General features: G+C 34.5%; 1 protein-coding gene across 1 annotated transcript in view; it reads right to left on the bottom strand.

Annotated features, from left to right (window-relative positions):
• Positions 1-302: 302 nt before the first annotated feature.
• Positions 303-27,550, bottom strand: part of LOC125149871 (uncharacterized protein C6orf136 homolog) — a 68,826-nt gene continuing 41,578 nt past the window's right edge. The window contains 2 exon segments of the mRNA XM_047829022.1: positions 303-968; positions 4,097-4,140. Of these exon segments, the coding sequence (XP_047684978.1) occupies positions 303-968; positions 4,097-4,140 (710 nt within the window).

Here is a 27,550-nt window from a genome sequence, read left to right as displayed (position 1 = left end):
ACATCATTCTAACATAGTATTACAGTTTTCTGATACTCTAGAAGAAAATATAGGTAGTAATCCGTTTGACATAAGACTTACCAACATTTTTCTAAACATGTGTCCTTAGGCAAGAGAAGAAAAGGCAGAAGTAAATTAGTGGGACTACACCAAAAAAAAAAAAGTTTTTGTGCAGCAAAGGTAACCATCAACAAAAGAAAATGGCTGCCCACTGAGTGGGAAAAGATATATGCAAATGATATATCCAATAAGAGTTTAATATCCAAAATATATAAAGAACTCAAACCACACCAACAGTTTGTCTAGGCAATGGCAACATAGGTCTGGTAAAGCTCTTCCTTGTCACACTTATAGAAATGTAGAAAGACTATGTGGATGAGCAGCCCCACAAGCCACCAGCAGGCTTGCAGGGTCTAATTCTCTGGGTTGCAGGTCAGCTGTAGAACCTCCAACTGAAGCTGTGCAAAATAGTTCCAGGCCAGGAAGTGGCAGATGGTCAGTGACAGAAGGTACCATGTCCAGCCCTTGGTACATACGTTCAGGATCTCATTGATGAATTCCACACCCGATGAATACAGAGTATAGTCATGGAAGTGAAGGAAGAGATTGGGGAGCTCTTGTCTCAGTCTCTCATACATGATAGCCAGGTGGTCCTTGATATTCAGATCTCCTGATGGTGCGGTAGGGGAAGGGCAAGAGATCCGAGGGGCTTGGAAAAGTATTAAAGCCCCAGGAAAGGGGCAGGGAGTTCCCTCAAATAGGCTCCTAAGCCCATCCAGGTAGTCGCTATGCATCTCACGTCTGGGTCTCTCTTCCCCCTTCCCTGGAGGGAGAACCGCCCATGGTGAGCTGAGGGCCTGGATCTGAAGGAGAGGGAGTGGGGGATCTCCAAGGAAGCAACCAGATAGGAGGGGGTGGGGGGAGCAGGGAAGAGAAGATGGAGAAGTGGTTGTTGTGGACTGGGGCCAAGGGGGGCAGGAATGGTAGAGCCCACAGCTCATCCCAACAAGTGCCCTCCTTAATGGCCATCACCTGTTCAGCCCATCTCCCTACCTACCTTCCCTCCAGTCTCTTATGGTTTGCCTCCCTTTTTTTATATCTTATTTTTCCTTCCCTCCCTATGTTCATATGTTGTATTTCTTAAATTCTACATGTGAATGAAATCATATTTGTCTTTCTCTGACTGACTTATTTCACCTAGGATAATACACTCTAGTTCCTTCCATGTTGTTGCAAATGGTAAGATTTCATTCTTTTTGATCACTGATTAGTATTCCATTGTATAATATAAACATATACCACATCTTCTTGTCAATGCCCTCTTTTATTCTTATCTGCCTCCTTCATTGTCCTCTTCCTGACCCAAGTTATGTAGGTCTGCTGGAGAGAAACTGGTGTCTGCTGCCATGGCCCATACAACTGATGCAGCCAGACAGACACTTATCACTTTTGCTTTCCAACTATGACATGGGAGAGTTGCTGCTACTGCCAGCAAAATAAAGCCCCTTGCAATGTTGTCCTAGTAAGTGGGCCACCTTGGCAAGTTTTCTCTCTCCTCTGTGTCTACACACATCTCTATCTCATGCAGATGGTGTTTCAGATTCTTCCCTCAGGCAGATTAGAGCTCCTCAAAGTCTCACCCATGGGTATTCATGCAGTTTTTCACTCTTCAGTTTCTATTTTTCCTGATCGTGGCAGATGAGGGTGGGACAGGCTCACTGACTTCTTCATACTCATAGCCCCCACTGAGGTCCTATCGGCACACTTTCAGATACACAAGGTGGTAGAAACCTCCTGGGTGTCTTATGCAATGTGTATGGACACTTTTATTCAGTTATAGATGCCCATTTAGTTGTTAAAGCAGAGAGAGAAGAGGAATGATGCATCACCTTGATGCTGATGTCACTCACCAATAAAGCAATAGCATCTTAATTTTAATAGCTTATAAAAACTCTACTTTTGTAGTCTCCCTTTCCACTTTTTAGTAAATGTTGCTTCTTTGCATATTGTGTATCCACTAGCAAATGTTTGTCCTTTAACTTTTATACTAAGATCAAAAGTAATTTATTCAGTACCATTACAATGTTTCATTATTTTGTATTTTTCTATGTGTTTACCTTAGTAGAGTGACATTCTTTCAGATTCTTTTTGCATTGGTATTTAGTGTGTTTTCTTTTCAATTGAAGATATTTCTTAAACATTTATTGTAATACAGGTATATTGATGTTGAAATCCCTGTTTTTAGTTGTCTGAAAAAGACTATTTCATCCTCATTTTTAAAAGATAATTTTGGTAGGTATAATATTCTTGGTTTGCAGGGTTTTTTCCCCAATTATTATTTGAACTATATAATCTCAATCTTTCCTGACCTGCGTAAGTTTCCAATTGGCTGAGAAATCCAATCATAGTCTTATGGAGGTGGTGGGGAAGAGGGCCTTGTATGTGATGAGTCATTTTTCTCTTGATGCTTTCAGAAAAGTTTTTGGTCCATGATTTTTGACAATTTTATTATAATGTGTCCAGGTGTTTCCTTTTTTGGACTGATCCTATTTGGAGTTTTATGAACTGCCTGAATCTGGAATTCATTTCCCTTTCAAGATTTGTAAGTTTAATTTAATAATTTAATTTAATTTATTTTACATTTAATTATATAGAGAGACAGACAGACAGGAGCAAGCACAGAGGGAGAGGGGCAGAGAGAGAGAAAAAGAAAACCTTAAGCAGGCTCCACGCTTGGTGCAGAGCCCAATGCAGGCTGGATCCATGACCCTGGGATCATGACCTGAGCTAAAATCAAGAGTTGGATGCTCAACTGACTGAACCACCCAGACACCCCAAGATTAGTAAGTTTTTAGCCATGATTTAATTAAGCAAGATTTCTGCCCTTCTCTCTCTCTCTCTCTCTCTCTCTCTCTCTCTCTCTCTGCTCCAAATGAGATTCCTATGATATGAATATTGCTTCATCTGTGAGTTTCTCAGTATTGATGTAGGCCTTCTTCACTCTTTTATTCTTTTTAGTTTTACCTACCTCTAAGTGAATAATTTCACGTGACATGTCTGAGTTCATATTCTTTCTTCTGGTTGACCACACATACTGCTGAAGCTCTACATAACACTTTTCATTTTATTCCTTGCATAATTCAGCTCCAGAATATCTTTTTTTATTAATTGTTTCTATCTCTTTGTTGAATTTCTCTTTTTGTTCAGGGTTTAATTTTCTAATGTCATTGAATTGTTTATCTAGCTTGCTTAGATCCTTTAAAATCATTATCTTGAATTATTTGTAATATAATTTGTAGATCCTTATTTGCAGTCACTTGCTGGAAATTTATTGTGTTCCTTCAGTCATGTCATGTTTCCTTGTTTTTCATGTTACTCGTACCTTTGAATTGATTTCTGCTTATATGAATAAGTAGTTGCCTCTTCCAGATTTTATGGACTGACTCTGGGTTGGTGCAAGGGTACTGGTTGTGTGCTGTGCAGCAGCTCCATTTCCATGAGTGCACAGTTGCATGGATTCTGAACAGCTCCATCACAGATCAGTGTCCATAAATATTTCAGGGATTCTTGATTACTAAAGTTACGGTATCTGCAGTGATGGCAGCACTTCTGTTTTTTTTAGTGCTGATGGATGTTGGGGTCCTTCTATTCTCATTTTCTCCCATTTGGTAACATCATTGCCTGAAGGATTCCTCTTAGTAATAAGGTCTCGGAGGGGAGAGAGGTGAGCGACAATGGCTGCTGTTCTTAAAAGACGTAGCAATATAGAACCGCTGGGCAATTCTGTCTGTGGATTCTGGGCAAATCCACAGCATGGATGAAATGGCAGGGATTCTCCTTCTCTACATTTTCCCACGAATAAGATCATAGCTGAGGGTATTCTTCTTGAACTGAGCTGTTCTGGGATGGTGAACAGGATGACACATGTAATGTACTGGGCTATTTGTTTTTTGTTTGTTTGTTTTTTGTTTTTGTTTTTGTTTTTGTTTTTGTTTTTGTTTTTGTTTTAAGCAGCTATCCTTGGGTTTTGTGCTCCACTGGGTGGCTGCAGCTTCTTAATTTTAATCTAGGCTTCTCTCAGGATTCTGTTCATTTTTAAGGGAGGATAAGGGCTAGAATGTCCTTCTACTAGAATTCCTTCTTTGGCACGTTGTTTAAGAGTATGATGTTTAATTTCCACATATTTATTAGTTTTTTTCAGTTTTTCTTCTGTTATCATTTCAAATGGGATCTCACAGTGGAGAAGATAATTTGATTTCAATATTTTTAAATATATCAAGATTTACATTATGCTCTGTTGCTGATGGTGTTCTATGTGCATCCGAGATGAATGCATATCCTGCTGTTGTCAAGTCGAATGTTCTATAGGTCCGTTAGGTATATTTGGTTTATAGTGGTGTCAAGGTTTTCCATATCTTTATTAAATTTCTGCCTATTTGTTCTACCCATTATTGAAAAGTGTCATATTGAAGTGTCATGCTATTATTGTAGAACTATTTCTCCCTTCAATTCTGGCATGTTTTGCTTTATACATATTGGGGGGCTGTGTGTGTGTGTGTGTGTGTGTACTTATAGCTTCTTAACTGACCCTTTTAACAATACATAATGTTCATCTTTGCCTTCTAATACAACTTTTAAAAGTTTAGTGTTTTTGAAAATATTATATTCACCTCACTCTCTTTTTATATTATTTGCATGAAATATCATTTTCCATATTTTTACATTTTATGTCTTAATCAAGTCAGTCTGTTGTAGACAGCATGTAGTTGAATCCTTAGCTCCATTTATCCAATTGCCTTTTGATTGAATGGCTTAATCTATTTATATTAAGCAACTATTGATAAGAAAGTAATTACCCCTGCCATTTTGCTTTTTCTATATATCTTATTATTTTTTTCTTTAATTCCTCCATCACTGTATTATTTTAGGATTAATTTCTATTTTCTAATGTACCATTTTGATTCCCTTATGATTGCTTTTTCTGTATTTATTTTTATTTTTTAGTGGCTACATTGGAGATTATAATTAGCAACTTAATTTTATAGCTACCAAGTTTAACTAATATCACCTTAATTACATTAGTGTATAAAAACTAAGCTTCTTTACCTCTCAGTTCTTTTTATTTTCTTATTGTAAAAAAATAAATTTTGTCTCTTTTATGCCCATTAATTTATATTTATGTTTTAAATCATGTAGGGATAAAGAAAGCAGCTCCAAAGTGCAAGACAGTTAGCTTTTATTTTTTTTCTATGTAGTTACATTATCCTGCTCTTTATTTCTTTTTGTGGATTCTATTTGCTACACAGTATCCTTTATTTCATCCTGCACTACTCCCTTTAACTTTTCTTATCGGGTAGGGGTAGGGATACTGATGACTAGCTCTTTTATTTTTAATGATAACATCTCAATTTTTCCTTGATTTTTGAAGAGTTTTGTCATATACAAATGTATTGATTATTAGTATTCATTTCAGCACCTTAAATATATCACCACTCTCCCATCTTCCTGCTGTTCCTCCATGTTTTCTGAAGAGAAATTTGCTGTTAATATTCATAAAGATCATTTGTATGTAACAAATCGCTTCTTTCTTTCTGCTTTCAAGATTTTTCTCATTCTTCTTGGCTTCCAGATGTGAATCCCTTTGAATATTTTATTTTTGAAGTTTTTTTTTTTTCAAATTGGTATTTAAATTCCAGTTAGGTAACATATAGTGTGATATTGGTTTCAGGAGAATTTAGTGATTTATCACTTACCTATAACACCCAGTGGTCAACACAAGTGTCCTCCCTAATACCCATCACCCATTTAGCCCATCCCCCACTTTCCTCCCCTCCAGCAACCAGTTTAGAGTCTCTTTGGTTTGCTTCCTTCTCTTTTTTTCCCTTCCCTTATGTTCATCTGTTTTGTTTCTTAAATTCCACATATGAGTGAAATCATATATAGGTCTTTCTTTGACTGACTTATTTTGCCTAGCATAATATACTCTAGCTCCATTCTCATCATTGCAAATGGCCAGATTTCATTCTTTCTGATGGCCTAGTAATATTCTATTCTATTATATATTTCAATATGGCTATTGCTGATAATGCTGCAACAAACATTGAGGCTCATGTGTCCCTTCAAATCAACATTTTTATATTCTTTGGGTAAATACCTGGTAGTGCTGTTGCTGAGTCATAGTGTAATTTATTTTTAATTTTTTGAGGAACCTCTACACTCTTCTCCAGAGCAGCTGCATCAGTTTGCATTCCCACCAACAGTGTAAGTGGGTTCCCCTTTCTCCACATCTTCACCAGTATCTGCTGTTTCTTGTGTTGTTAATTGTAGCCATTCTGACAGGTGTGAGATGGTATTGTGTCATGGCTTTGATCTGTATTTCCCTGATGATGAGTGATGTTGAACATCGTTTCATGTGTCTGTTCGCCATCTGGATGCCTTCCTTGGAAAAATGTCTATTCATGACTTCTGCCCATTTCTTAACTGGATTATTTGTTTTTTGTGGGTTTTTGTTGCTGTTGTTTGTTTGTTTGTTTTTCGGTGTTGAGTTTGATGTTATTTTTTTAAGTTTATTTCTTTATTTAAAGAGAGAGCATGAGACAGAGAGAGAGAGAGAGAGGGAGAGAGAGAATCCCAAGCAAGCTCTGTACAGTCAGCACAGGGCTCAACATGGGGCTAGAACCCACAAACCATGATATCATGACCTGAGCCAAAGTCAAGAGTTGGATGCTTAACCAACTGAGCCACCAGGTGCCCTGAGTTTGATAAATTCTTTATAGATACTGGATACTAATCCTTTATCAGATATGTCACTTGCAAATGTCTTCTCCCATTCTTTGGGTTGCATTTATTTTTGAAGTTTATTGATATTCTTGTAGGTGTAGATTCATATCTTACATCAAATTTGGGAAGTTTTAAGACCTTATTAATGCAAAAAAAAAATTAATCCCTTTTTCTTCTCTGCCTCCAAGACTCCCATCAAGCATATGTTGGTGTACTTTATGGGTCCCAAGAACTCTTAGATTCTGTTGTGTTATTTTTTTCATTATTTTCCTTTTCTATTCCTCAGACTCAGTCTAACTTGACCTATCTTAAAGTTTTCTTATTCTTTCTCCTGCCCCTCCATATCTGTTGATCAACATTTCTAGTAACTTTTTTCCTTTAGTTACTGTATTTTTTAACTCCAGAACTTCAATTTAATTTCTTTTTATGTCTCCTTTTTGATATTCTCTGTTTAGTGAAAGATTATTCTCCTTGTTCCATATAGCTGTTTGGGGGCTGCTTTACCAATTACAGTATATTTAAGATAGTGTATTTAAAGTCCTTATTTATTGATTCCAACACCTAGATTTCTTCAAGGATAATATCTACTAAATTTATTTTTCTTGTATATAAGCTGTACTTTTTGTCTCAATTTTTGTTGAAAAACTAAATATTTGGTGGTCGTTGACTGTGTTTTGACTGTTTCTTAACTGCTTTTGAAATGTATGTGTTCAAAAAAAAAAAAAGAAATGTATGTGTTCCTTTTTGTACATAGCCACCGAAGTATATGTTCCAATAACTTAATGATGTTCTAGTGTTTTGACAGTTTCCTTAAATGTCTGGAACCAGAGTTATTTTTAATTAGAATACCTAAATTATGGTTATAGACTCTTGATTTGTGCTTGAGGCAATATACTCCACTTTGTTCAAAGTGACTAGCAGTATTTTTTTTTTAATATAAGTCAGGTCATGGCCCTTATCAACATAAATCTACTTGAAGCTTTATATTAGTCTCTGATACTTTAAATTAGGCTCCTATCTACCTCTCGGTCGCATTAGAGAGCTCCTTCCTTTCTATCTCTTAATTACTCAAATCTACTGGCCTCTTTGGGTTCCTTGAATAGGCCAAATATGGAAGCATGTTTATTGTTGGTTAAACAAACAAACATAACAAATAAGAGAAAAAAGTCAAGTTTCACAGGCTGAAGTAATTCCCGATCAAAGTATGTCTCATCATGGGGCACTTAATTTAAATTGATCTTTTTTATATGGTTAACTTGTTTTGATCACCCAACAGAAGTGGTATGAAAATAAAGTTTGCAGACCAAAAGTTTCCACAAATTCATTTTCAGGAATGAGTTACAAATGTTATACTTTCCTTATTCCTTGCTTTTAGACAGTATCACTCACCTATCACAGCAATCTTCTTAATTGGATACTTCAGTCTTTCTCAACATAGCACTCTGGGCATCCACTATCAGTTGATGATAGTCATGTTATTAGCCATCTTTAATGCACAACTAATGGTAGAGTTTATATTACTGGAGTCCAGTAGTTAGAGTAACTGCAAAATGTAGATTTAGGACAAAACATGAAGAAATTTGAAAACTCAAACTTTAGTTCAAAATATAAAAAGACCACATTTTATATAGCTCATAGTACTCAGTAAAACGAATATGTAGCTTTTAAAAATGTTAAGTATGAAGTTCAATTGTATCACTTGAAAATATGTGATGTGATTTGGTTAATATCTCATTTGAGTATCAGAATCCTTTTAAAAAATAAATAAGGGATAACAGCATGGCACTGGTATAGAGGCTTGATATTTACATAATTGGAAAATAGGAAAAATACTATTCATGAACAATGATTTATGTGTGTGAAAATTCTGAAAATTTAAATTTCAGGTATGTTTTGTATAGTAACTTAATAACAAAGTGAGCTGCAAAGCATATTTCTATTAATTCATTCATATTTTACCATTTGATTTTCTTAGCATCATGGGAAGCATAGCGTAAAGGGAAAAATATTTTCTAGTCCAAAATGTCTATGTGATGAAATGATATTTGCTCAAAAAATAGCTGCTAACTACATTGAGCTAGAAAATATATCAAAAAAGGTAAAATTACTTTCATATGGAGAATACTGGGGAATATGATCTTGGAAGGAAAATGAGACTGTTAGCTAAGAATGAATGAAGAGTCAAACACACTGGGTTTGAGAGCCTCATGATCAGAGTCACATTCTGCAGACAAGCATGGACTGAGTTGTCAGTCAGATTTCATGAATGGATTGTCATGCTACATGATTTTCCACTCCTTCTGCTTATCTCTATTCAGCAAGGCTAAAATTCTCACTCTTCACTACTTTTCCTTTGAAATTTACACTCTTTGTTTCAGTTATTATACTTTCAAATATGTCCTAGTGAAATATTGTCTAATAGAGATAATTTCTATTTTGGCCCAGATAGCATAGTATGATCAGTTCAGGGGCACTTAGGTGGCTCAGTCAGTTAAGCATCTGAATCTTGATTTTGGCTCAGGTCATAAACTCACAGTTCCTGGGATTGAGCCCCACATCAGGCTCTATGCTAAACAGCATAGAGCCTGCTTGAGATTTCTCTCTCCCTCTCTCTCTGTCTCTCCCCGACTTGTTCTCTCTCTCTCTCAAATATATATATATATATATATATATATATATATGTATATGTATACAAAAGAACCAGTTCAAATTGGTTCTGTCACTTATTTGACATTCAACAACAAAGATAATTTCTTTTAGTAGCACTTTCCTCTTGTGAATATGGGGTTATCAATACCTTAGAATGCTAAGTTGTTTATAGGATCAAATAATAAATACAGAATATATGTACTATAGTGACTCATTTTTGTAACATGCAATTACTGGGAACTATATTACTATAATAAATGCAGGTAGGATTTCAAATACCATTTTTTGTTATTTATATTAACATAGTTAAAAATGCAAACTCAATAGTATTATTACATAGCTGAACAAAGAGTGAACTGTATATTTGCTTAGACTTAAAAGTTGTAACAGTTAACTACATTCCAACATTATTATGATTTGTAAATCATAAAATCCTATCATAAGTATTAAATCTATTATTAAAATGTCAGCAAGTATATAAATTCTATTCTTGGAAAACTTGTATCTCTCACCTCCACCATGGTAGGCCACAGATTTTTGAAAGAGTAATAGCTGTATTAAAGAAACAGTGTATTAAAGAAACCACTGTTCTGAAGCATTCCCCATGGTAGAATATTTGAAACAATGTTATATTTGAAACTGGAAAGCCTAAATACAAATCCTGCCTCAGCTATTGCCAGATTTGTGGCTTTGGAAACCAGCTCAACCTCTTCAAATCTCTCTTGTATTATTTCTAAAAAGGAATAATAATTGTTATTTACCTCACAGGGTTGCATAACTATCAACTTAATTAAGAAAATCATTGTGTGCTTTGATACACATGCTATTCTTTCTGAAAATCAGCTTGCTATACTTGGATAAAAAAACAAATCATAGTAAAACTGGCTCAGGGTCTAATCCTGACTTCAGTCACTTGCTCGTTACCTCAGTATGAGCACATATTAAACCGAATGATTTTATTTGTAAAATGTGGTTAATTATATGTTCTTGCTGGGTTACACAGAGGATTAAATGAGATGACTAACACTTAGTAAAGGTCTGCCTCTTAATGAAGAGGTACATTGTTATAATTGTTTATAATTATAGTTGCTGATACTGTTATTACCCACCTATAAAGACTGTTTATAGTGCCTTAGTTTATGTACCTACTATATGATAATTGGCTAGGAATGGCACTTCATTCATATCTTCCCAGGCCAGTAGATAAAACTTAGGCAATTTCCACCGTCTTGTGCTTTTTTCTTCACCCCACTTCACTAATGTAAAATGCAAAGATACACATTTTCCTCATGTACTTAAGGACAAAATAATTTGGTGTTATCAGCTTAAAGTCACTTGATTTTCATAGCTCCATTTTACTTAAATTGACTAACTAGGAAAATAATCCTTATGAAATTTATGGGATGTGGTTCAGGCTCATTATTTTTTCTTGTTCAACATGTAGCTCAATATACAAAACTAATCTGAAATGTTTATTACCGTCTCTACCAGTCTTCTTTTCTCTTGGATATTCCTTAATTGGAATCCTGTATAGAGATAATAATAGTTTTCTACTTAAAGTTAAAATGATTCCCTCTTCAGCCTTTTGTGTGAGATTTTTGCTTCTCAACGCAAACCACAATAATATGTTTGTGCAATTCATATCATCTTTTGGAAAACTCAACTTGGTGAAAGCATTGTGGGTCGTATCTAGAGATTGTCTTTTTGTCATCAATGGCAGTGGTAAGGTTTAAGATGAGCAATTATTGCTCTCTCATGGAAAGCAAAAGTGCTCAAGTGTCCTTAAGATCTCAACAGGAGTGATTTTACTTACAATAAAGGAAATTGCATCCATTGTGGATATCACATGCTCTGCTGAAATTTTTTTTAAAAATATAGAATGTGGAAAAATGGACTTGATTCTAAAGGAAATATTTTAAAACCTGGAAAACATCAGCATCCCTATTACTTTTTCAAGGATCAAAATGAAAATTAGGTCTTTTCTAATATCATGTCCTGTGTGGTTTTTGGTATGGAACATATTAAATGCACCAGAATACATCAGACACTCACACTAGTGTTTATTCTACTCTGCCAATATTATCTCGTGGTAATCGTGCAGTTACTGAACTTTCTCATACAATAGTAAGATTTTAGATTTTTTTAAATTGCTTAGTATCCTGGTATAAAAATAATGTTCTCTTGTTGGAGTATCAATCCCCAATGCCTGAATGATCAGTGCCTTCTGAAGGGTAACTTCACGGTGCTTAGAGATGAAATTGCTAAGCATTTAATTTAGTAGACAGACACCTGAAAGTTCTGTATTACATATAGGTCATAGATTATTTGCTCAGAAAAAGAGAAACATTTAAATAATGAAGATCTATAATAAAAGTACTCAGGATAATATTACACGGAACTAATGGTCATGTTAGGTAGTCTGGTGAAATTTAAACCTGAGTGAGACTGTTATAAAAGAGTTCAGGAGTCAGTAACTTAGCTTCATCTTGATCCTAAGAAAAGATGTTCCTGTGAAATGAGATGCCATTTCTGGGGTTTGTGGCATTTTTGGTGCTCATAAAACTGTACAACCATAAAATATCAGAGAAATTTTATAAAATCAGCCTCAAGGAACTATTTGAAATCAGCTAGTTAAACAAAACTACCTTGGCACTTTTTTTTTTTAAGACACACAAGAGCCAGAGAGGAGGTTAAATGGAGGTTCACTCCCTTTCCTAAGTCCCCACATGGCATGATGTCATAAGTCATTCCTACCTATTGGTCCTCATGTTTTATTCTCATCTGTATCACTCTTCTAAGAGAGGTAATTCATTTGAAAAATACATTGTAAAAGCAACAATTTTACCTAAATCCTTTACAATCCCTGCTTTGCAGTTTGTCACAATGACTTTATTCTGCCCCACCAGACTGGGAACCTTATAGTTTGAGGTGAGATGACAGAAGAAAATTCATATTCTCTCAGTGCTTTGAGGGCATTTCCAGTTCACACATTTCATACTTTTTTTCAACTGTTGTTGGTATGAAAAGCTTATATATATGCTCTACTGTAAAAAATATTTATCTGAAAATATAAACTCTGTATGCAAACATACATCTGTTTCAGAAGGATAAGAAGATATTTCACCTTGATCACCCATACCAGCAATAATTATGAAAGGGAAAATAAAAATATAATAAATATCATAATAAATTAATAACTAAGATTTGACATATTCAAAAAAGTATAGACATTGCAAACTGTCTATAAGATTTAATTGTAGGAAAACAACATTAAATGCAAGATAAAGTGATTTATTTGGTATTATTTCAAATTTGTTAAGTGTGTTTAAGGGTGTATAAATGTGATATTGCTTCTGGTTGAAGGAGTTATAAAATCAGGTTTCTTACTTGTATTTCTAATAATTTCCCAATATCATACATTAAAAAATGTTTTAAAATCTAAATAGATTACTTAATTTAAAGAAAATCAGAAACAACTAATCATGGTAAATGTAATGTCTTTAACTCTTAAAACTGTATTGATGCCCACCAAACATATAATTGGATTAGGAAATTTTAGTTATGGGTGTTGTTTATATAAATTTATTCAAAATTGCCTTTTTAATTACATATTCCAGAAATTCTATACAAAAATTTACTAATTAAATTTAGTTGTAATATTGTTTCTATTGGACATTAAAATGAATTAATATAGTCATGATTCTATAATACAAGTGTTCTGGTTACACACACACACACACACACTCCCTATTGGGAAAATCTGATATATTTTTAAATATATATATTACACATAGCTGGTGTTGAGAAAATGTTGCCTACAGGTTATTCAACTTCAAATTTAGTATGAAAATAAGGTGTGGTTTTACAGAAATGTCTTGTTTTGTTTGTTGGCAATGGCTTTTTTTTTTCAGTAGATTGGATTTTGAATTTGTCATGAAAATTGTACTTTGAAAGGAAATTCCAATACCTAGAAAATAACTCACTCCACATAAGATGTCTGTAATTTGGAACCCACTGTTGTGTGATTCAGGATTAAACAGTGATTTAAAAACTATTTTTTTTTCCAGATGGATAGCTGTTCAGGCGAGAAAGACAAAACTTTGCCATCAGATTTGTTAAATGATAAAAATATCATTGGACTGGAATTAAAGAAAATGAAACAGAAAAGCAAAGCAATCCATGTTTATGCTAAAATACATCTATAAAAAGTGTTATACAACTATTTCAAGTAGATTTATTCTAATCAAGATTCATTTTCTATTTTATGAACTTTAATGTCACTAAGTGGATAGGAATGGATACAGAATATATAAAGTATATTTTGCTCACTTGAGGTAAGTTAAAATTCCTCAATCGTGACATCATGAAAGAGAATTCAAGTTAGAAGCATATTTAGTGGCATTGGAAATGTTTTAGTACTTTATACTTTTCCTGAAGTATGTTGCATTTAACTTCCAAAACATCTCTTTGGTACTTCAGGGCAGGTTTTATTGTCACCATTTCATCAATGAGGAAACCAACAAAACATAGAGGAGTTGACATGTAACCATTGCATACCTTATTTAGAACCCAAACCTGAGTCTTGTGGCTTTAAGGGAGGGTTGTTTTCCTTTCTATATCACTAAAGTCTTGATTATTCTTTCTATTATAAAGAGTCCATAAGGTAACTTTTTTTTTTTAAATAAATAAGTAATGTAAATGGGATGCAGTGGTTGCTTATATATGTGAGAGGTAATTCAACTCATTTCTTCACCACTAGGAAAGACAATACATGATATTCCTTAAGATACTCCTAGTACAGTTAGAGAAATAATGGAGTTAATCCTTGCTAGAGTAGAAAATGAAATTTTATCATCAAAATTCCTTTTTTCCTAGATTCTGGTTCATTCAGCTAGATCTCATGAACAAAACATTGAGAGCCCAGACACAGGTTCAAGTTGTATATGGTATATAGAAAATTGACCCACCTACTGTGTATGACAACTATGACTATCATAAATCTCAGGATGTTCTTTGATTATCAACCTACAGAATGTGGGCTATGGTTGGGGCAACAGCTGTAATGCTCTCCAATTATTATCCCTCTTTTGAAGCACTATTTTGACATTGATAGCATTCCATTGTTTGTACCCTTTGATATTGCAAGGATTCTTAAACATAATTTGCTTATTTTTATTTATTTTATTTTATGTTTTTATTTTATTTTATTTTATTTTATTTTATTTTATTTTAATTTTATTCAAGTATATCTATTTTGAGAGAGAGAGAAAGAGCGATAGTGGTGGAGGGGCAAAGGAAGAGAGAGAATCCCAAGTAGGCTCTGTGCTGTTCCATGGGATCATGACTTGAGCCAAACTGAAAGTCAGAGGCTTGACCAACTGAGCCACCAAAGCACCCCAGTTGCTTATTTTTAACAGAAAATATGGCATACAACATGCACCAGGAAAGTAACTTTGGGTGTTTTCTTTGAGAATCTCATGCAAATAGAAATATTTGCAATTTAGGGGACACAAATGTTTTCATAAAACAGCATTTCTAAAACTGAGTTTAGTAGAACCTGGGATTCCTACAACATTAATAATAAATGGCAAGTTCTCTGGGCAAACAAGTTTACAAATTTATATCCACAAGTATTTTCATGATGCACATAAGTCTTTTTAAAGATTCTGGGAACTGACCTTCATGTAACTCACTTAAATTTTATTTTCAACCCTTCAAATTCATTACCTACGAATATTCCTCTCCATTTTTTTTTTAATTTATAGAATTCCTCTTAGTAGCTTCAGAAACAACTGCTGCTTGGATCACAGGTTGGGAAATCCTGCTCTAGCATTGTGATATAAAATCCTGTTTTGAGTTATAACCCTATCAGTTAAATTACTTCTATGGTTTTGAGCAAGATACTGCTCTAGGTATCAAATTACAATATTATTCTCTCAATGAAGTTTTTTCTTACTTTGAAAGCAATTTCTTTAAATGTTTAATAAGTATATGTGTGTGTGTATATATATATATATATGTGTGTGTGTGTGTGTGTGTGTGTGTGTGTGTGTGTACCTGGTAGATATGTGCATACATTCACATACATATCTATGCATATATATATATATGTGTGTGTGTGTGTATATATATATATATATATATATATGTATATATGCCTTTTCACTCTTTTTTTTAACCAACATATAACACTGGATTAAGTTTAGGTGTACAACATAATTTGATATATGTATAGTTGACCATTGAACTACATGGGTTTGAAATACATGGGACCACTTATATATATTAAAAAAATAAATACAGTACTCTAAATGTATTTTTCTTCCTTATGATTTTTATAACCATTTTCCTCTAGCTTACTTTACTATAAGAATATAATATAGGGGCACCTGGGTGGTTCGGTCAGTTAAGCATCTGGCTTCAGCTAAGGTCATGATCTCACGGTTCATGGGTTCGAGCCCCACATCGGGCTCTGTACTGATAGCTTAGAGTCTGGAGCCTGCTTAGGATTCTGTGTCTCCCTTTCTCTCTGCCCCTCCCACACTTGCAGTCTATATTTCTCTCTCCCTCTCTCAAAAATAAAGAGTAAAAAAAAATTAAAGAATATAATATATAACATAAAACATAACAATGTGTCTTAATCAACTGTTATTGGTAAGGCTTCTGGTCAACAGTAGGCTATTAGTAGTTATGTTCTGGGGAAGTGATAAGTTATACATGCATTTTTTACCACATTCAGGGCCAGCTTTCCAACCCCTTCACATTGTACAGGAGTCAACTGTATATATTGCGAAATGATTAACCTAGTAAGTTAATATCTATTATCACACATTTTTTTTCTTGTGATGAGAACTTTTAAGGTCTACACTCTTAGCATCTTTCAAAAATATCATATTAACTGTACTCATTATGCTGTACATTATATCCCCAAGACTTATGTATCTTACGTTTAAAGTTAGCACCATTTGGCCACCTTCACCCATTTTTCCCACCCTCTAATCCCCATCTCTGGGAACCACCAATATATATTTTTTTGTATCCATGAGTTGTTTTTTTTTTAACACTGTACACAAAAGTGAAATCATACACTATTTAACTTTCTCTGTCTGGTTTATTTTATTTAGCATAATGGACTCTACCCATGGTGTTAAAATGGCAGCATTTCCTTTTTCTTGGCCAAATAATATCCATTGTATATAAATATATATACCACATCTTCTTTGTCAATTCATCCATTGATTGATAGACACTTTATTATATTTCCATGTCTTGGCTATTGTTAATAATACTGGGAATGACATGGAAGTGCAGATATATCTTTTTGAAATTGTGATTTTTTTTTCCTTCTGGTAAATAACCAGAGGTATAATTTCTAGTTCATATGTAGTACTATTTTGAAATTTTTGAAGAAATTCCAAGTTACACCCCTTGACTTTCTTGCCAGCAATGCACAAGGGTTCCCTTTTCAACACTAGTTATCCCTTGTCTTTTTTTTAACTTATTTTTTTATTTGTTATTTTTATTTTTTGAGTGCAATTGATGCATAATGTCACATTAGTTTCAGGTGTACAACTTAGTGATTTGACAATTTACATCTTATGCTATGTTCACAAGTATAGCTATCTATCCCATTACTTTGCTATTACACTCTTTTTTTAAATTTTTTTTTCAACATTTATTTATTTTTGGGACAGAGAGAGACAGAGCATGAACGGGGGAGGGGCAGAGAGAGAGGGAGACACAGAATCGGAAACAGGCTCCAGGCTCTGAGCCATCAGCCCAGAGCCTGACGCGGGGCTCGAACTCACGGACTGCGAGATCGTGACCTGGCTGAAGTCGGACGCTTAACTGACTGCGCCACCCAGGCGCCCCTGCTATTACACTCTTATTGACTGTATTCTTTATGTTCTGCTTTTTAATCTCATGAGTTACTCATTCCATAACTGGAAGCCTGTATCTCTCCTTCTCCCTCATTCATTTTGCCAACCCCCTACCTCCCTCCCATCTGGGAACCATCAGTTTGTTCTCTGTATTTATAGTTCTGATTATGCTTTTTGTTTATTCACTATTTTTACATTCCACTTATGAGTGGAATCATATGGTATTTGTCTTAGTCTGATTTATTTCACATAGCATAATACCCTCTAGGTTGTTCATGTTATCTCAAATGACATGATTTTATCCTTGTTTCTGACAATGTTATATTCCAGCACTGCACACACACACATTTTCTTTATCCATTCACCTATTTTTTTTAAACATTTTTTCATGTTTGTTCATTTTGAGAGAGACAGAGTGCAAGCAGGGGTGTGGCAGAGAGAGGGAGACAAAGAATCTGAAACAGTCTCCAGGCTCAGAGCTGTCAGCACAGATCCTGACACCAGGCTCAAACTCATGAATGGCAAGATCATGATCTGAGCCAAAGGTGGACATTTAACCAACTGAGCCATCCAAGCGCCCCTATCCATTCATCTATTGATGAACACTTAAGTTGCTTCCATGTCTTGACCATTGTAAACAATACTTCAATAAACATAGAAGTGCCTATATCTTTTGGAGTTAGGGTTTTTATTTTTCCTATGTAAACACCCAATAATGGAATTATTGGATCATATGGTATTTCTGTTTTTAATTTTTTGAAGAACCTCCATACTATTTTTTACAGTGCCTGTACCAATTTAGATCCCCACCCCCCGCCAACAGTGTTCTTTCTCCTCCACATTTTCACCAACACTTGTTGTTTCTTGTCTCCTTCATAGTAGCTATTCTAAAAGGTTTGAGGCGGTATCCCATTATGCTTTTGATTTATATTTCTCTGATGATTAGTAATGTTAAACATTTTTTCATGTACCTGTGGGCCATCTGTATTACTTCTTGGAAAAATGTGTATTTAGATCCTTTGCCCATTTTAAAAAACTAATTGTTTTGTTTTGCTATGAAGTTATATAAGTTCATTATATATTTGGGTATTAGTGCCTTTTCAGATACATGATTTGGAAATACTTTGTCCCATTCCATACTTTGCCTTTTATTATGTTGATGGTTTCCTTTGCTGCACAGCTTTTTAGTCTAATGTAGTCCCACTTATTTGCTTTAGTTGCCTGTGCTTTTGGTGTCAGATACAAAAAGTCACCACAAGACCAATATCAAGGAGCTAACTGCCTATTTTTTTTTCTTTTAGGATTTATATAATTTATGTCATGTAAGTCTTTAGTCCATTTTTTGGGTTAAGTTTCATGTATAATATAAAATAGTGGTTCATTTTCATTATTTTGCAAGGGGCTGTCCATCTTGCCAATATCACTGTTTTGATTACTGTAATACTGTGATATGATTTGAAATAGGAAGGGTAACTCTTACAGATTAATTCTTCTTTCTCATGATTGCCTTGGCTATTCAGTGTCTTTTGTACAAAAGGCAAATTTCAGGATGATTTTTCTATTTCTGTGAAAAATGCTATTGGAATTTTGATAAGGATTGCATTGAATCTGTAAATGGCTTTGTTTATCACACTTTATCAACATTAATTCCATACTCTATGACCACAGATTATTTTTCTCCTTATTTGTAGCTTCTTTTTCTTTCTGATAAGTTTATTGATTTTTTATCCTAAAATTTTATTGAATTAGTTTATGAGTTCTAACAGTTTTCTTAATCTTTAGAATAAGTAGATAATTTGCATATGTACAAATCAGTATTACACAACACAGCTGTAGCAGAAAAAGGTGGTATTTATTTGGCTATTTGCTCAGGGTTCAGTGCAGAAGGAGCAGATAAAAACATCCATCTCTCACTATTTCCCTGGAAGTGGTTTATCTGCATATTTTAAAAGTTGCTGACTGAAAGGCTAGCCACAATCTTCCCTGAATACTGGATGACATCCTTTTCTCTACAGCCAGCATGTGTGGAAGGAGCTTATACATATGTCTGCCACCAAAATTTTTCTCACTACCATCTGTGGGACCCCTAAATCACTGGCTTTGATAGCCAACAGGGTTTGTATTCACAAGTCCCATAGTAGTGTAGAAAACCATGAAGAAGTTCTAATAGGTGCAGGAGAACCATTTCTGTGGAATTATACTTGAGCAGGCAAAATTTCTTTCAGGGAGGGGGGTTAGCTACATACTTTTCTAGCAGCTACATCATAGTCCAGCCTCTACTTAGCTTACAATAAGGTGCTGACTGTAATTCTTCCCTAATGCATACTGACAGCTCTTAACAAACCCTTACAACCTAGGAACCTCTAAGAACAAAGGGGTCAGATTGAACAATCACAAAAGTTTGAGAGAACTAGGAGGTAAAAGCTAGGCAGACTGGCAAGTTTTATCTCCAACTCAAGACCATTCTTTCAAGACTGGAAGAAATGGATGTTTTATCTACTACACAGAAACCAAAGCAGATTTTTATGGAAAATGAAGACACAGAAGAATAAGATCCAAGCAAAGAACAAGAGAAAATTCCAAAGCAGATTTTAATAAAACAGATAAATGATTCACTTGAGATGGATTTCAAATTAATGATCATAAAGATGTTCACCAAGGCCAGCAAAGCCATGCATGAGCAAATTGATAATATCAACAGAGAGAAAATATTTAAAAGTACCAAAGAGAAATCACAGAGCAGAAGAATACAACAATTGGATTAAAAATATAATAGATTCAACAACACTTTAGATCAAAAGAATTAAAGGATATATGAACTTGAAGACAGGGCAGTAGAATTCATTCAGTCATAACAACAAAAAGACAAAGAATGAAAAAGAGTAAAGATAGCATAAGAGTTTTATGGAACACTGTCAACTGATTCAATATACATTTTAAAAAGGTTACAAAAAGAGAAGAGAAAGAAAAAGCGCCAGAAAACCCATTCCAAGAAATAGTGGCTAAAAACTTTCCTAACCTAGGGAAAAAACAGGCATCTATGTCCAGGAAGCAAAAAAAGACTTCCAGAAAAGATGAATCCAAAGAGATACAACCAAAGTACACTATAATTAAATTGTTAAAAGTTAAAGAGAGACTTTTTTTAAATTTTTTTTAAAGTTTATTTATTTTTGAGACAGAGAGAGACAGAGCATGAACGGGCGAGGGTCAGAGAGAGGAAGACACAGAATCCGAAACAAGCTCCAGGCTCTGAGCTGTCCGCACAGAGCCCGACGCGGGGCTCAAACTCACGGACCGCGAGATCATGACCTGAGCCGAAGTCGGCCGCTTAACCGACTGAGCCACCCAGGCGCCCCAAAGAGAGACTCTTAAAGGCGGCAAGAGAAAAAATCATGATCACATTCAAGTGAATCCTAATAAGGCCATCTGCAGCTTTCTCAGGAGAAACCTTGCAGGCCAGAAGAGAGTAGGTGATTTATTCAAAATGCTGAGCCAACCAGGAGCTCTAATAAGCAATACTGTCCTTCAGAATTAAAGAAAGGAACAGTTTTCCAGAAAAACAACAGTTATAAGAGTTTATCACCATGAGCCAAGACCTACAAGAAATGTTAATGTGACCTCTTCAAGTGAAAACCAAAAGGTTCTCATTAGTAATGTAACATGTATAAAAGTATGAAACTCACTGGTAAAGTGATAAATCTCTTATAAACCTAGTACTAAGTTCAAAAGACAAAAGTATTAACTATAATTTCAATAATTTGTTAATAGATGTACTATTTGAAAAAGAGGTAGATTGTGACATCAAAAACCTAAAATGAGAATATGTACAGCTTTAGTATGTGTTCAAGGTTAAGTAGTTAACAGCTAAAATACAGTTATATCCATAATATGTTTTATGTAAGCCCCATGGTAACTACAAAGTAGAATCTATAGTGGAATTAACAAAAGATAAAAAGAAGAATCCAAGCATACCACTAGAGAAAACCATCACATCACAAAGGAAGAAAGCAATACAGAAAGTAAAGAACAATACAACTATAGAAACAACTGGAAAACAACAAAATGGCAATAGTAAGTACATATCTACCATTAACTATTTTAAATGTAAATAGACTAATTTCTCCAACCAGAGTGGCTGAAAGGATAAAAGAGACTTACTTAAACTTTAAGGATACAAGTAGACTGAAAGTGAAAATGTTGAAACGATACTTCATGCAAATAGAAAGAAGGGGTTTGTACTTATATTAGACAAAATAGACTTTATGCCAAATAATATAACAGGAAGCATTGTAATTATTAGTGATAAAGAGGTTAATTCATCAAGAGGGTATAATGTGCAAATATTAATAGATCTGAAGGGAGAAATAGCAATACAATAGTAGCAGACTTCAATACTCCAACTTCACTGATAGATCATCCAGAAGGAAAACCAACAAGATAACATTGTATTTACACTATACTTTAGACTAGATGTACCTAATAGATATAGAACATTCTATCCAACAGCAGAAGAATGCACATTATTTTCAAAAAAACACATGGAACATTCTCCAGGACAGATCATCTTAAACCACCAAACAAGTCTTACTTAATAAATTTAGAAAGATTGAAATCATATCAAGCATATTTTCCAATCATAATAGTATGACACTAATTCGATTTCATGGGGTTGCCCAGGTGGCTTGGTTAAGCATCTGACTCCTGATTTTGGCTCAGGTCATGATCCCAGGTTTGTGGGATCAAGCCCTACATTGGGCTCCACTCTGACCACGGAGCCTGCTTAAGATTCTCTCTCCCTCTGCTCTTCTCTCTGAACACTGTCTCTCTCTAAAATAAAAAAAAAAAAAGGTAATTTAATAAAGAAATCAGAAACATTCACAAGTGTATGGAGATTAAACAACCTGCTCCTGAACAGACCTTGAGTCAAAAAATGTCAAAGGAGAAATAAAATAATACATTAAGAAAAATGAAAATGGAGACACACCATGCTAAATCTTATGAGACGCAGCAAAAGCAGTTTAGTCATAAATGCCTACATCAATAAACAAGAGAAATCTCACATAAATAACCTAACTTTACACATCAGAGAGCTAGAAAAACAATAATAAATGAAGCCAAAAGTTACTAGTAGGAAGGTGCCCCTGGGTGGCTTAGTCGGTTAAGCGTCCAACTTCAGTTGGGGTCATGATCTCACGGTTTGTGGGTTTGAGCCCCACGTTGGGTTCTGCACTGACAGCTCAGAGCCTGGAGCCTGCTTCTGATTCTGTGTCTCCTTCTCTTTCTGCCTCTCCCCCACTTGTTCTCTGTCTCAATCAAAAATAAATAAACGGAATAAAAAAAATTAAAAAAAAAGTTAGTAGTAGGAAGAAAACAACAAATATCAGAGAAAAACTGAATAAAGGCTAAAAAGGCTATTGAAGGGGCGCCTGAGCCAGTCATGATCTCACAGTTTGTGGTTTCAAGCCCCGCATTGGGCTCTGAGCTGACAGCTTGGAGCCTGGAACCTGGAACCTGGAGCCTGCTTCTGATTCTGTGTCTCCTTCTCTCTCTACCCCTCCCCTGCTCACGTGTCTCTCTCTTTCTCTCAAAAATAAATAAATGTAAAACAATTTTTTTTAATTTTTTTTTTCAACGTTTTTTATTTTTGGGACAGAGAGAGACAGAGCATGAACGGGGGAGGGGCAGAGAGAGAGGGAGACACAGAATCGGAAACAGGCTCCAGGCTCTGAGCCATCAGCCCAGAGCCCGATGCGGGGCTCGAACTCACGGACCGCGAGATCGTGACCTGGCTGAAGTCAGACGCTTAACCGACTGCGCCACCCAGGCGCCCCATCAATTTTTAAAATAAATAAGTAAAAAGGCTATAGAAAAAAATCAATGAAACTGACACTGGTTTTTTTTATGTAAATAAAAAATAGACCTTTTACTAGATTTACCAAGAACTGAGAGGTCTCAGTTGTAAATAAATAAAATAAATTTGTAAGTGCAAAAGGAGGCATTACAACTGATACCACAGAAATACAAAGGGTTATAAAAGTCTAGTATTACTGAAACATAAAACTACCAAAGCTGACTTTAATAACGTTTTTACATTTAAAAATATCTTGTGTTCAATAAGAAAAAAGTTGTAGCAACTCATATATAATCTTAAAAAATTCCTGGCATTTTGGATAGAATTAATAAGATTTGTAAACTTTAGCTAAGGCAAAACTGAAATGATTAACTAAATATAAAAACCTTTTCAAATACAGTTTTCAAGATTTGCAAGTCCCGTAATTACAAGCAATCTATGACTATTAGAGCCTGGTTATTATTAATAATAATAGACAGGTGTGATCTTTAGAGCAACTATCAGCAAATTAGAATCAAATCATGAACATTATTTTTCCATAATGTAATTTGCTGTAAGTGGTTTCTACCCAGGAGTAAGCAGTTAAAAACAAAATAGAAGGCTATCATTTGTGCCAAAATAAATTTCTAGCTTATATGTTAAGGGTAAGATTTTATCTAATGAAAATTAGAATATGTATCTAAACTTAGTATGTTTATGATATAGTGGCATGCATTTCTAAATTAGGTAAACTTTTATTTCATATTTCTAGCCCTATAAACATTAAAGTATATTTGTTATTGGAACACCTGGGTGGCTCAGTTGCTTAAGCAACTGATTCTTGATCTTGGCTCAGGTCATAATCTCACAGTTTGTGAGATCAAGCCCGATGTGGGGCTCTCCACTGGCAGCATGGATCATGCTTGAGATTCTCTCTCTAACCTCTTTCTCTGCCCCTCCTTGGCTCATGCACACACACACACACACACACACACACACTCTCTCTCTCTCTCTCTCTCTCTCTCTCTCTCTAAAATAATAAAATGAATAAACTTAAAGTATACTTGTTAATATTATATACATTTGGGAGGGAGGTATATTAATAGTTGACTTTCCTTTACAATTTGAGTTTCTTGAGGGGTAGGGCCATACATTTTCCATTTGTATTTCTCTAATGTCACAGAGAATGAAGTGTTGATTCTCAAAAAAAAAACAAAACAAAACAAAAAAAACCCTGCTAAGTAAATTTGGTAAATAATAACAGCTACATGTTTTTACATCTTACTATGATCCAGGAGTCTCTTTTTTGTTAATGTGGCATAAAATTTGTTTCAACTTTTGCAAGCCACATGGTAATTATCTGTACAATGAATCTTCAGAAATAGATGATGTAAAAGACTGCCCAGTTATGTTTCAGAACCATGTATGTAAGCAGAGAAGCAATATCCACCCCTGAGTAAAATATTTTTCCTGACAAAACTTTTCACTTTATTGGTAACTTACAATTGTGAAAGCATATTCATATTCATTGTCTCATTAAATGCCTAAACCAAACCTATGAAGTAGACTTTATTACTTACTGTTAGTTTGTGAATGACTGGGATTGAAAGATGCTTGGCTTGACCAAGGTTATCCACTAAGTAGAAGCTAATTAAATTGAATATTGTTTGTTAAGTTCAAGACCTTTTCCTTTGCTACTATATTAATTGCATTTCTTGTTTTGCTATTTTATTAATTGCATTTTCTGGTTTTGAATTCTATTTGCTTAAAATATTTTCTGTTGTCTTATACTTTCTTATATATTCTGGCTATGTCGTGTACATACAATTTATGTTTTTAATCAAAATTAAGTATCGGGGTGCCTGGGTGGCGCAGTCGGTTAAGCGTCCGACTTCCGCCAGGTCACGATCTCGCGGTCCGTGAGTTCGAGCCCCGCATCAGGCTCTGGGCTGATGGCTCAGAGCCTGGAGCCTGTTTCCGGTTCTGTGTCTCTCTCTCTCTCTGCCCCTCCCCCGTTCATGCTCTCTCTCTGTCCCAAAAATAAAATAAAAAACGTTGAAAAAAAAATTAAAAAAAAAACAAAACAAAATTAAGTATCATGTAAATAGGGACAATTTCTCTTTGTATATATGTGTGTATTTCCTGGTTTACTTCTAACATTGCTCTGCCTATACTAGGTATCCAATAGAGGCTTGCTGTATTTATCTGATTAGTTTTACACTTAAACAGTTTATTTTTGGGGGGGGAACATTTTCATGAATTAAAGCACTTAAAGATATGAAAAAAAAACAATTTCTCTTTTAAAAAAATCAGATGGGCCTATAGTTTCTTACTAGAGGTTGTTAAATTAATCTTGATGCAGTTCTGGTAGGACATGCATTTTTGAACTAGTTGAGCTATTTCATTTGCTTTCACTGCCTGCAATTTGATAGGACCTTTTAGTCTTTTCAGGGATTTAATGGTATTCATGGAAAAGCAGACTGCATTTTTTAAAGCTAATGAGGTGTCAACTTACTCAGTGACTCATTTTCTCTTTTGTCCTTCGCTATTTTCCATGCTTTGCCTCTGAGACAATATAGAGTAACCAAAGCATGAGACTATTATCAAGAAAGCATTAGGGATCTTCACTAAAACACTTACTAAAATCAGGACCAAGACTCAGCACTAATTTTAATAACTACTTAATATTTTCTTCCATTTCTAATTTACATCACAGAAAGTGTATATTTACAACCACATTCCTCTGATGATCTTTTAGCTCCTTCAACATTTAACCATTTTAGCTCTTCTAATTCTCTGGCAACAGATTGAGCCTCTACCCACTAACATTGATATGAAGTTTTTTAAATGCATCCTTATAAGCAATAGATCTCTTTGGCCAGCATTGTCTGAAGTTTTTATGTTTTATTCCTACTTCTTTGAGTAAGCTCTTTATTAAAATACAAGCATACTAACTTGAAATTAATATAAAATCCATTTATATATTAGCAAATATTAACCAACAACACATGAGCAGTACCTGTGGAATGAATGCTGGTGACTTACATGATTTATCACCTAGCAAAGGTCCACTATGAGGCACAATAAAGAAAGTAAAGATAAGGGGGTGGTGTTGGAATAAGGAGTACCATGGGTCATAATCAGGCCTTCTCTTCACTCACATACTCAGGTGTAAATACAGGGGCATCCATTAGGTCCTAGCCATTGAGGATTTAAAAATTGGTATTGACCCTGTTAGCAATTGCAAAGGCTCATGATATAGAGAAATGTGTAATTTTTCTGAAGGACAACTTTAGCTGGTTTGTGACTGGTATGGATAAGTGAAACACCTGTTTGTTAAAAGGCATCATTTGTCCGACCAAAGGATTATCTCCTATCATGAAAAATCCAGTTTCTTTCATGTTATTTTGTAATTTCTATGTAAATGTATATATCCATTCAAGTTTTAGTTCATTTTTTATTTCTTAATTTCCAAGGTTAGATTTTTAAAGGGCCAATTTTTGTTATGTTTTCTAATTTTATTTGAGTATGAGTAGAGAAAATGGCTGATAATGTCTCTAATCTGACACTTTATGCTCTCTTTCAACACAAACACACATAGAAACAATATGTTTTGAGTTTATTAATATTATTATTTAGGTCCTCTTTGTCATTATATTTTTGTCTACTGATTTGATCCATTTCTGTGAGACAATTATTTACATAATAATTCCAATTAAATTGTATTTTTAATCAAGCAAGCTCTCTTTTACTCTTTCTTTCTTTGCATTTATCTCTATTATTTATCTGTCTATCTATCTACCTATCTATCATCTATTTTCCCCTTATAGGCCCTTGAATATATAGATTTGGGATTTTTTCATCTTAAGAATAGATTATTTTGATACATTTTTACTTTTTGCATCTTCCACTTGATTGATTATCTCCTTACTATACAAGTGTTAGATCCTCTGGAGCTATCCTCCAATTTTGTTTTTGTTTTTTGTTTTTTTTTCCCTATTCATTGCAATTTTCCAATGTTTATATTTTTCTCTACTGCTTTAAGATATTTTCTGTACTTGATCTTTCATTCTGTACATACAGGTTTGTAGAATACTTAGCCCCTTCAATTCATCTACTGCATTGTTTTTGGGACCATTTTTTTTTTAATATTTAGAAACCTTGTTTGAGCTACTTATATCTCCTAATTACTCTATTATCTTTAACCAGTTTTGTCCTTCATTAGCTCTAATTCTTTAGGGTTGTGCTCACTTTGTTATAACTGACTTTTCTCTCTTTGGTTGATGAAGAAACATCAATGGTTCTACTGTACTTTTGTTTGCCCACCAACCCAGTTCAAAATCTGAGAAAGTTATTGAAAGTCACTGTGTTTGGTAGAAGACAAAGTGTTCACTCATCCAAAAAATAAATT

The sequence above is a fragment of the Prionailurus viverrinus genome, chromosome D4 (assembly GCF_022837055.1).
Source record: "Prionailurus viverrinus isolate Anna chromosome D4, UM_Priviv_1.0, whole genome shotgun sequence".
NCBI classification, from domain to species: Eukaryota; Metazoa; Chordata; class Mammalia; order Carnivora; family Felidae; genus Prionailurus; species Prionailurus viverrinus.
Note: the sequence above shows the minus strand (reverse complement) of the source record. Positions and strands in the feature narration are given on the sequence as shown.